The 12,285-nt window shown below is 44.7% G+C and overlaps 1 protein-coding gene across 1 annotated transcript; it reads right to left on the bottom strand.

Annotated features, from left to right (window-relative positions):
- Positions 1-39: 39 nt before the first annotated feature.
- pfas (phosphoribosylformylglycinamidine synthase) lies at positions 40-12,143 on the bottom strand. Its single transcript, XM_018670140.2, is given in 31 exon segments — positions 40-679; positions 995-1,135; positions 1,282-1,348; positions 1,350-1,432; positions 1,545-1,659; positions 1,748-1,839; positions 2,158-2,365; positions 2,454-2,599; positions 2,724-2,843; positions 3,094-3,249; positions 3,514-3,597; positions 3,690-3,870; positions 4,092-4,322; positions 4,425-4,617; positions 4,619-4,662; positions 4,804-4,965; positions 5,071-5,124; positions 5,126-5,133; positions 5,225-5,381; positions 5,473-5,546; positions 5,648-5,776; positions 6,049-6,186; positions 7,228-7,356; positions 7,458-7,582; positions 7,662-7,802; positions 7,931-8,036; positions 9,171-9,369; positions 9,489-9,594; positions 10,403-10,538; positions 10,702-10,824; positions 11,990-12,143. Coding segments are annotated over 31 exon segments (4,098 nt in total). The 5' UTR covers positions 12,129-12,143; the 3' UTR covers positions 40-368.
- Between the last annotated feature and the right edge of the window lie 142 nt (positions 12,144-12,285).

The raw sequence follows: 12,285 nt of genomic DNA, 5'->3' as shown, positions 1-12,285 counted from the left end.
GCAGCTTTTCTCAGTCTTATGACACACTACACATGCTACTCCTGTTTTTATTCATTTATTTATTCGCAGTTTGGTTTTTAAAGTTTCAGCAGTGCAACACTCACAATGCCAGCAGACCTGATTGGTACAAAACAGTTTTGTAAAATATACAGTGGCTGCCAAAATGTGTACAATGTCAATAAGAATCCACAGTGGTCTCAAAATTATAAAGTATTACAGCAGGAATTAGTAATAATGTCAACAGACTAATTACCACAGTAAGTAAAAAGGTGAAATTAAGTAAGTGAACAGCTCTTAAAGTTTCAGTTCACACAATCAAACAAAGGTAATACTACTTTGACAGCACCAGAGATTTAAACAGAGTATTATCACTGCAGGTTGCTGCACCAGGCAGCTGCGTTCTTGAACATGCGTAGCCAGGGTGAAGGTGTCAGAGAGGGTCTGAAGTCCCTCGGGGCCCAGGGCCACTGCCAGCCCAGGGTGCAGCGCTCTGGGTGGGGCATCATGGCCAGGTGTCTGCCGTCCCCGGAGCAGAGCCCTGCGATACCCTGCGGGGAGCCATTAGGGTTCAGAGGGTACTCTTCAGTGGGACGGCCCTGGTCGTCAAGGTAACGCAGGGGGGCGAGCCCACCAGAAATAATCTGGTCCTGAGCCTGGGAGCTACAGAATTGCATCAGACCTGCGGGAAGGAAAGAGGTTGGGGGAAAATCAATGTCAAACACAGCTGCCGATTACAGAACATACTGACCTGTGACATGTGAGTCAGCAGAATGAGTTGCTGTTGCGCAAGTTCAAACCTTTCACAGTGAGTGACCTTTTAGTGCTCAATCGTGAGCTGATGCTGCATTCGACAGTCACTCAGGTATTTGTCACAGCTTGTTGGATTCTGGCTAAACTGGACTCCACACACCAATTCATGACACTTATAACCAGTTAAGAGCTGCTGCTGTACATGATTGACTCTATATCAGATTCAACTTGTTCCTGACTGTACCTTCTCCATGTGCAACCCAGACTCCCAGAGCTGATCCCTCCATGCCTCTGAGCCAGATGGACGGGGATGCCTGGATCCCAACGCTGACGAACCGTGATTCAAACCTGCCAGACTTATTATGGGTCAACACCACTTCAGAGTCTGGGGTAAAATTGGAAAAGAACAAGAAAAGGTTTTAAACTCAGTAACTCTCTCTGCTACTTAAACCTTTCACTTTTTGCTGTTAAACTGTCTCATTTCACTACTATTTTGCCATTTTCATTGCTTTTCCTGCCTTCTCTTCTTACCTGCTCCATCCTTGCCCTCTCCCACCCAGCCCAGCAGGGCGAGCAGTTGGCAGCCATTACACACACCCGAGACTCAGTGTGTCGTCTCGTCGCCGGAAGCGATCAAATTCTGCCTTGGCCTTGGGGTTATATGCAACGGTAGCAGCCCAACCTTTTTTGAAAGAAGAATGGTGTTTGACAAGAATAAACTCTATATCACAGTGGTCTCAGAGTTTGTGTGTGTGTGTGTGTGTGTGTGTGTGTGTGTGTGTGTGTTTCTTTACCTTTAGCGGATCCCAGGACATCTGCGTAGCTGAATCCACCCACAAACACTACTGCATTGAATCGCTCCAGGGTCAGAGAGCCAGAGCAGAGGTCCTGCATCGTGACATCCCACACCTACATACAAAGAGAGTCATGCACATCAGCTGTACAGCTTTGGTAAACATATACCTATTTGATAAAAGTGATTATACCTTACACCTACCTCAAAGCCAGCCATATACAGAGATACAGACATCTCTCGGTCTCCATTACTGCCCTCCTCTCTGATCACTGCTACACGAGGCTGCCCTGCAGCTGTAAGGCAACAAAACACATCAGAGAGATTTATGATCGACAGAAAATGTATGAAAGATCATTTTAATACCTAATAATCAGAAAAGTGCTGCTTATAGCTACTCAAATGTAAATGCGAATGCCTTTTATTTTTATTTTATTAGGAATACCTTTCGGTCAGACCCACTTTTAGCCTTCATTTGACTCGGCTTTTGACATTAAGAGACTAAATGATGAATCGATTCATCACAAAATATCTAACTGATGATGAAAAGTGCAATTAGTTGCAACCCTGGGATACAATTAACTATAAATGTTATTAATCCTGTTTAGTCTTACTGAGCTGGCTGCTGCTGGGCGTTTCAGAGGGGTCGAAGGTCACTTTAAAGTAGGGTTGTGTCCTCTTGGCCAGTCCCTCCTCCTCCTGTTTAACACAGAGCTCACTGGCCTGAAGACGCTCCAGCTGGAAACTGGTGTCCTCCCACAGAGCCCTGAGGTCAGGCAGCGGCTCTCTCAGCACCTCCTGTCCGTCCACACGAACGCTGACCTGAAGGTCGAGCGAGAGAAATGGAAAACAGTGATGATCACAGATGAAGTGAAAAGGCTTCAGATAAATGTGGAGGCCGATGTCTCACCACAGCCTCTGGGCCGAAGCCGCTGGTTCTGCCGATACGGTGGCACTGCACGTCTGCGTCGCTGAATCTCTGGCACACTGTCTCCGCATCGGACTGTGAAACCTCCAGAACCAAACCCAACTCCTCGCTGAACAACAGCTCCATGACTGTGAAGACAAAGATGCCGCAAAAAACACAGCATGAGTTTGTGTTGTCATGCTGTTTGTATACGTACATCTGTTTGTTATGTGTGGTTTAAAGGGCAACAAAACTGTATGTCAACTCACTAACCTCCAGCTCCTTGTGATGACAACTCAACATCAATTCCACGGTTTCCTGCAAACGCCATCTCCAACAAACAGGAGATAAGACCTCCATCACTGATATCGTGTCCTGCACTCAGAAGACGATCTGAAGGAAGAAAAAAAAATCCTAATGCCCCTGTTTTCTCTATAAATTGCCTTACTGAGTAAGAATACTCTAATAAGGAAGAAAATACACAGTAAAACCACTAGGTGGCAGTGTCAACACAGCACAAAGATGTATCCCAATGAATGGAGTGTGAAAATTAAGCTCCCTCACAGGCTGAATTACAGTACACAAAGCTAAACCTTTTTCCCTCCTGTGGCTGGTATTGCTTTGCCTGCGAGTGCCAACTCACCGCATATGAGTGTCTGAGTGGTGCTGAAGCAGGCAGTCAATAGTGCTGGCTGGTCCAGGTCAGGAGAGCAATCTCCCAGCTGGCTGTAGCACTGAGCCAGGGCAGAGCCTCCCAGACGATGACGGCCTGGACTGAGAGGAACCCACAACAAAACGCCTGCAGACAAAGGGGACCAAAGGTCAGAGGCAAGCCGTCTGTTATTGACTATGTAAAATGTGTTGGAGAGAAAAAGATGTGTGTAGTCTGAGAGAGGATTTAAAAAAAGACTGAATGATTGGAATATTTCAAATTCTACACGTCGTTACAAATCATCATCGTCATCACAAATTAAAACTATGGCAACCTAGATATGCCTTTTATTAACTATGAGCAATCAGATTTGAGTCTGTGTGTGTGTCTGTCAGAGTGTGTGTGACATACCTTTACCATCTGGATCCTCAAGATCGGGCGTCACAGTGGCCGTGATGTCAGGACAAACAGCATATGCTGAGATGACCAGAGCACCTGAAACAGAAGCAGAATGAAAGCCAAGTTTAATTAAAACCTCCTACAGACACACACAGACAGACAGACACACACACATACAGTGGGAGTACCTGGAGCTTTGACTGTCTCTTTCCCGACTCTAGCTGCCATGCTCAGAGAGTCCTTGCCTCCGTCGATGGCGATTCCCAGCTGACCCATGACTTCACACATGGCTTTGCAGGCCTCCCACAAACAAACTCCCTCACCAGGCAGCTTAGCAGCCCACATCCAGTTACCACTACACTTCACATCCTGAAAACACCAGGACATTCATGTTGGGGTAACATAACAAATCATTGGATATTTATCACATTATAAATGATAACTAGCTTATCTTATTATGGTGGGACAGAGTTATACATCTTGTATTTTGTTTTGTCTCAATTATTTTGCAAGCTTGATAAATATCCCCTGTTGGGTTTTGACTGAAAAAGATTTCTTGAATTTCCCCACGCTCTCCATAATCCTCTCACCTTCAGCGCTGTGACTCTGGCAAACACCAGATTAGTCAGAGCTTCTCCCACAGCCATACGAGCCCCTGCCGCAGGACAGACAAGCCCTTTAATTGGCTGCTCCCCGATGGCCGTCGCTGCTCCCTCTAGGCTGAACGGAGAGAGAGCAACAACAGCGACGTCGGCCAGCGGGGTGTGAAGAGGGCCGACGCACTGTTGCTGGGCAACCAACCCAGTCACAGACCGGTCCACCTGAGAGAGGGTGCACAGTGAAGACATGGAGAGACACATGCTGTCTGCACAGATCTACTTCTAAAGATACAAACCAGTGTGAGACAAGGATTTAACACACACCTTGTTGGTCAGGTAGCGTTTGGATGCCACAGAAGGCAAACGTAAAACTCTGTCCAGTGCATCTTTGACCGTCAGCCCGGCAGGAAGAGCCAGCACCTGGTGGGTCGGGGTCAGACGCTCCATCTTAAACTCCTTCTGAGGCATCTTTCCAAGAACCCACTCCAGCTGCAGGTCGACAGGACAGTGCTCTTCGGTCCGCCTGATCGCCACTACCTCCCTCATCATCCACCAGTACAATCTGTGGGAGAAATCAGACCGAAATAAAACAATGCTGATCGTTTTCCAGCCATATGACATAGCAAGTGACCACTGATCACCAAAGCAGACTGATTAGTACACTGGATGTGCATTTATCAACTTGATCCAGCCTGAAACGTACCTTGCCGTCTCCGGTGATGTTTCCCACAAAGTCAACAGGGCACTTCTCCCTCTGACACACCCTCTCTAGGAAAGGCCTGTCTGATGGGCGGAGCAGGAGAGCATTGCTCTCCTGATACTCTGCTCCCCACAGCTCCAACACACTCAGTGTGGGGTCACCTTTCTACACAGCGGAGAGGGAAGAGGATAAAAATAAATGTGAAAACAGTGAAAGTAAAATGCAGGATGTGTGTTTGTGTATTTGTAGCTGTGTTCATGTGGTGATTACCTTGAATCTGCTGCAGTAGATTACAGCTCCAGCTGGCTCGCTCAACTCTTTGAGCTACATTACCTAAAGATGAGAACATGCCTCAATACCTTAACTTTTGTCTTTTTTCCTAAGCGTTGTATTAAATGCAGAAAAAAGCCCCATCGTTTCGTACCATTTCCTCCTGCCCCCTGATCATGTATACTGCAGACTGGATTCCCATTGCGTCTTTCCAGGCATGCCCTGAGAGCGCGATTCATCTTCTGCTCCATCTCAGCATCTCCCCTCTGCACTGCACCCAGATCCCTGTCACTGGAGTTGTCCCCCTGAACCTGCAAGCCAAAATATATTCAAATACACTGAAACATCTGCACCAGGATGGGTCACTGAGAGTCTTGGTGTGATTTAGTGTAACGCCCATACTTGCACAGAGGAGGCCGCTCCTCCTCCCACGCCGATCCTGTACACTGGCCCTCCGATCTTCACCACTTCCATTCCTGATCAACAAGAGCAGCAGGGGGACATTGGGAGTCATTGATCGATACATGTAAATATAGCCTCTGCATTGATTAACTCACACACTGAGTTAAAACGTTACCAGTCTCTGCCTCTTCTTTCTTCACATGTGTATCTTCAATAGAACCAAGACCACCGCTGAACATGATTGGTTTAATCCACTCTCGCCGCTCGTTGTCAGCCAAACGCATGCCAAAGGAGCGAGCAAAGCCTAGAGGAGGGAATTACAGGAAACCGGAAGCAACTGATCAATACACTGAGGAATCTTCCTTTCCTTCACATGAAAAGATCTTAACACACATTGCTTGAGGTTACCTCTGAAAACCCTTTTCTCCAATAATTAAGAAAATGTTATATCTGCATCCATGTTTTACAGTATGCATTGATCAGTTCTCTTCTGTCACCTGTTTTGATTCATGTGAAGAATTACCTGCTGAATTTAATCCAGAAAAGTCTCAGTATATATAGTGCAGATTTTCCTACCTGACAGCACAGGTTCTCCAAACTTGTTGCCGTAGTCTGACGCTCCGTCACTGGCCTCAATGGCCACCTGCAGTGGAGGGGCGAAGCTAGAGGGATACTCCCAGCCCTCTCCCTCACACTCCCAGGGGAGAACGTAACCTGGAGAGGATGGTGAGAAGAGAGAGTGATATTTCTGAGTTAGTGAGTTCTGAGTGAGAGTTATTTCTATGAAGCACAGTCCCAAGTTGGTTCTCTGTGTCTCTATTAACAACTATTTCACTTTATATTAGGTATGGTGTGCCTCAAGGTTCAATTTTGGGACCAATTTCATTTTCCCTATACATGCTTTTCCTGGGGCACATTGTTTATACACATGCCATCTCTTTTCATTGTGACTGATGACACCCAGATGTGCCTCACTGTTAGGACCACTGACACTGGCATGCTACAAGGTCAGTGTCAGCAAAACAGAGATCCTTGTCACTGCAGCACACAACACAAAGTCTGCATTGCTGGTTCCATATTAGACATATAAAGCCTGAGAAATCTTGAAGAGCTTACACAAAGCTGGTTCAATCACGTTGTATCATCTAAATATTTCAAAATGTACAAGACAAAGAGATCAGATTACACTTCCTTATTTCAACAGCCTTTTTACTTGCCTGAGCCAAAACTCTATTCCCACTGTGCAGGTCTGGTTTGCCAGACTTTTAACCAGATCCCAGAGGCCTTGGCCTTAAGCCTCTTAACAGTGACTCCCATTATGTACAACAATTGATTTTGAGATCTTATTGATTACTTCAAGGCTCTTCATGGCCTCTCTCATTGCTATATTTCTGACCTCTTAGCACCATATGAGCCTAGACCAGTTTGAGATCCTTGGCCAGAGGTCTTATTTCTGTTCCAGAGAACTGGCTGAAAACTAGAGGGTGTTTGCAGTCTGGGCCCTAAGGCGACTGAATGACCTGCCTGAGGAAATCAGGTTGGCTGAGTCAGCAACATCTTTTACTTTGAGGAGTTTTTTCATTTTACTTGGACTGTCTTTTATTTATGTTGTATATGTAAAGAAAAAAGTTTTAAACATGTTAACTTGGACTGTGAAAAGTGCAAATAAATATTATCAAAGGTAAAGATGATGATTATTATTATTGTAGGTGAGCCAAGTGAAGCAAACTGTTCTACAGTTACACCAAGTCTGACCTGGTATATGCAGATTGCCGAAGCAGTAACCTGCAGTGCCAGCGATGACATGGCCTCCTCGTCCAGCACTCTGAACATCTCTGATACGACCTCCTGTCCCTGTGGTGGCACCACTGAATGGTGCTACACCTGGATGTCGGATGACATGGAAAATTATCATGAGGAAAACAACACTCGAGGGGGAAAAAAACACTTATGTCTTACGTAAAGATCATTTTGTGTGTCCAGACCTGTGGGGAAGTTGTGAGTCTCTGCAGTGAAGATGACATGTCGTAGTGAGCGCCTTGTCTCATACGGACTGGCTTGGGATGGATCTTTTGGGTACACACACTCCAGTTCCATGCCTTTGATACCACTGCACACACACACACTGAGTCAGTGTGAAATACGCACATAGTCAGTATCTATGGTTGCTGTGTTGCATCCACTCCTACCTGCTGTTGTCACAGAACTTGATGACGTTGTTCTGGTTGCTGTGCCGCTGGGTGTCCATTATGAGACTGAAAAGAGTCTCCTTCTGCTCCTGCCCGTCAATCACCATCCGCCCCCGGAAGAACCAGTGACGACTGTGCTCGCTGGGACACCACAGTGCAAAGAAAGCATTAGAGAACAAAACCACCCAGGAACAAAATCTACAGAGCTGAGCAACACGCTTGCAGCACAAAGCCATCCTACTAATCTGCTTGCTGCAGACTAACCCGACCTGTTGGACTGGGCCAGGTCAAAGCACTCCACGCTGGTGGGGTTCCTTTTAATCCTCTGGAACATCGATGTGTAGTAGTCCAGATCCCAGGAGTCAAAGGCCAGACCTGCGTTAGGAACAGCACACACATGAGATTTTCAATCGCCAAAAAAACAGAAAAGCATACTTATGAATGTAATAAAGATGCAAAATGAATCAATCAACAGAGACACAGTCACAAACACACTCACACACAGTGGGATCACTTCCAAACAGCTATTACGAAAGCATCATTATTCAAAGTTTGTTATGAAAATAATGTCATGTCATGCTGACAATTTGTGTCCCTTCTATTAAATACCGTGTTTCACTCAACTGGAGAAGCAAACCAGTAAAAGTGAAATCAGTCCTGAGGGGAAATTAAGCAGCTATAGCGCCAATACATTTCTTACAGGCCCTTTTTAATTATCTCCTCAATTCGCAAGTTGAGCATGGGTGAACCTACAAAGTGTGTACTGAAATTATTCTCATCTATTTGAGCAGCTTGGGAATATTAATGACGCTGGGCAAAAGTGAATAAGCAGAGCATGAACATAAGCACGCACACCACGTTCTGTTGCAGCGGGCAGTGTCGGTCTGAAACCTGTTCATACAAAGAGAGGAGCAGTTTGTGTATGACCACACTATAATGTATAAAAATGAAATTTATTACAGGTTTTGTGCACCAGGGTAGTAGAAAGTAAGACAGTCAACCCTTGAGTTTATAGTTTGGTTGCTGCAACCAAAAGTCAGTTACATTATATAAAATTTATGGAGCTTAAATAAGCAGAAGACAAATCAGATGGAAACATAAAGACTGGAGTTCAAAGTCTTGATACTGATAAACTGACTGAGGATCAATTAGATCAACTTATTCAGTATCTGACCGTCCATTAAACAGATGGAGCTTTTATCTCTATTTGGGTTTCATTTGCTCTCACAGCACATTAGACACGCACACATTAGACACACGCATGCACGTGATAATGAGAAGCACCATCACTGTCCTGTGACTTTAACCAGCTAAGTAATAATGTCATGCATCATGTGACATTATTACCTCCACCAGCACACACAGTGTACTCACAGACAGCTGCCAGACTGAAAAGAGGCATAAAGAAAGGGAATTGTAATCGTGCATTAAGTTCTGGTCTGAACTGACAGAGGCTGAACAGTGAAAAGAGAAACTCCTCTAATTTGGAAACTGTTAATGGAGTCTCACCCAGATCATCGTTTGCCGTCTCCAAGGCTGCACGACCCCTCCCCAGGATGTCCACCTCAAACACTGGCTGTGGTTTGGTTTCCACAGCGAAGGAGGTGATGGGATGTTGATAAATACACTCTGTCATACTGTCATACAGACACTCAATCAGCTTCTTTAGATCTCCATTGAGCTCGGTGACAGTCTCTCCCTTTTTGGGCTGGAGGGGAGAGAGAAGCAGGGACATGAAGTGACAAAACAATCCTGAGTCAGTGCTCTACAAGATCTTATCTCTCTCTCTCTGTGTGTGTGTGTGTGTGTGTGTGTGTGTGTTCAAACCTTGATTAGAAACCGTCGAGACAGCTCGACCCGCGTGACATTAGTGAGGCCAGCACTCTGGCAGATGGACACAGCGTTAGTGGACCAGGCGGTGGAGAAGTTCAACCTAAGCAACAATATCAGTAAAAAGTTTAAAAACACTGTCTTTGGCTTTGATATCTACCTTACTGGTGCTGTGCTCCTCCAATGTCACTGGTCCAAAACAATTATTAATTATCTAAATTTATATCGTATGTTTTTATCTTAATGGAATTCATCAGAATGCAAATTATGTCTGCCCACAGTGTGTCTGACAGACTAAAATTATAATTTAAGATTTCCATATTATCTTCCAGTGGACACCACATGTTCTTTTATATTGTAGTAGATGCTATAAGCAGCTGTTCATCACTGTTTATGCTCTGACCAGCAGGCAAAGACATGCCAAAACTGACAATAGGTGCTACTGGGATGTAAACATATTTGTTCAGTGATACTATTACATTCATGCAATTTGCCAGTTTGAAGATTTTGTAGACTGGATTTTTTATATCTGTAAATGTCCATGTTAACTCTGCTGTTGTCAACTGAATAAGAATCTGGTTCATATCTTTGTCTTTTCAGGGTCTTAAGGTGTCACACCTCTATGGCATGTGGTATGAATATTCACAATAAGCTAGAACTGAGCAGAGTTTTTTATTTAGGTCACATGATGAAAACTGAACCATCTCCATGACAACCAACAAACTAAATCCACTGATGAAGACTGTAAGATTCAGCTGGAAGCTCAGGGGCCTTGACTTGTCAAGAATAAACTTTCACACTCAATATGTGAGAGTTTTTTCACGTTTAAATGTCCTCAGTATAACAGGGTAAAAGTAGAGCCACAAGATGTAACACAGGTCATTTATCAGACTGCGTGGGTGCAGCACTACCTGGGTCCGATCTCCACCAGTTTCTCCCCACTGCCCTCTGTGAGGTTTGGTTTCTCTGACAGCGGCTCTGCCTGCAGGGGAGGACGAAACAACCAGAGAAGAACCTCCTTCTGCTCTGCGCTGAGACTCTCGCAGCCTGAAGCACAGAGCAAGAAGACAAATTTCACAGAGGTGAAGACATGGCAAAGGAATAAATGGAAACAGGAAACCTCCAGGCACAACATTAATGTATATGTCTAGTATTCTATCAGCTGTTTTGCTGCCCACAGCCTTAATTTATTAGCTGTAAACACTCTCACCTGTCAGCTCCACATTGTAGCACAGCTCAGTGGTGATTGACAGCTGGGGGTAGAGCTTGGCTGCCTGCTGTAATGCCCGTCCATTCACAGCTTCATTACTGTAAAACCGCACCACAGCCATGACTGATGGAGAGACAGGAAAATAAATTCACTTTAAAAACTGAAGGACCTCAGACGACAGACTGCAGGCGACAATTGTTGATGAAATTTATCTACTCTGTTCTACTGAGTGGATATCCTAAAGTAATGGATCGCTAAATAAAAGGTCAAAGGTCAGTACTGATGATCAATGGCAAGTAAGGACTCTTGCATTTTCTCCCTGAGGCTGACCTTTGTCTGCAGATCAGACCAGATTGAAACAAACCAATAAATCAGCAGGACGCTAATGTAACTGTGCAAAGCCTGGGAGATTACCAGAGACAACACACAAGAGTCTCCATGACCTGTGGAAGGTCTCAGTGGTTCAGACCATAAAGATTACATTAAATAACTGAGAGATATATAGATGTTAAACACAATTCATCTGTAAACATGACTTTAATAATCAAATACGGGGTCTACATGGATGGTAAACCAGCCTAATCTCAATTTATCTTTTGACATGAAATATGTAAAATATCCAGGGTGTAATCACCTCATCAATCATTATATTATTTTGTCCGGGAAACATATTTTGATTAAGAGTGTGTTTTCATTCAAGACTTTCACAACAGCCTGTCAGCAGACAACTTGTTGCTTGGCTAATTCTGCACAATAATATATGCACGTCTCTTTTGAAAACTCACTCAAACTCTGAACACACACACACACACACACACACACACACACACACACACACACACACACACACACACACAGCCTGCGGACAATTTGGCCATTGATTGTGTGTATGTTGGAGGTCACACACTGCACGGTCAGGAGCTTTTTGTTAGTCTGCTGCAGCCCCCTATCAACTTACAAACACTGATTGATTGTGATGCGACTGATCAAAGAGCCTGTCTACAGTAAGAGGACGCAACTTCATAATGTGTCGTCTAAGTGACTTCAGGTGCCACGAGGCAAAAACAGAATAATTCCCTGTTACTTTTACAGTGGGTTAGCTCAGTGTTGGAGCACTTTCCCCTGTTTTATTTCCTCGAACTGCTGCGTAAAAGCCAAACAAGCTAACTTAAAAAAGGTACAGGAGTTAGCAGAGAGCTAGTCAGTTAGTAACGTTAGCTTAACTTACGGGAAGTAGCTTCAGCGGTTGACTCTTAGTTTTATGTGGAAAGGTTGAGTTGCCGCTCACCCCTGGAGTCCTGGAGAAACTTGTGCTCCTCTTGAATGGACTGAGGGAGGTTTGGTTGGTGCAGGTCTGCACACTGACAGGACAGGATGGATGGTGGACCTCTACACCCACGTGTGAGAGTTCCAAACCGTGTGCGCATGCGCGACCGCTGTTTCCATTGAATTGCCTGATAGAGTGAATCACGGTGAGGGTGGTGGCAGAACAAAATCTTTTTTGACTTTTAAAAAGAAATTTGAAAGGGATTTCTCGTTTTCTCGTGAGAGAAAAATGACAATATCTACATTACATCATGCAAT

The sequence above is a fragment of the Lates calcarifer genome, linkage group LG17, assembly GCF_001640805.2.
Source record: "Lates calcarifer isolate ASB-BC8 linkage group LG17, TLL_Latcal_v3, whole genome shotgun sequence".
Taxonomy (NCBI): Eukaryota; Metazoa; Chordata; class Actinopteri; family Centropomidae; genus Lates; species Lates calcarifer.
This window is presented reverse-complemented; position numbering and strand designations above follow the sequence as displayed.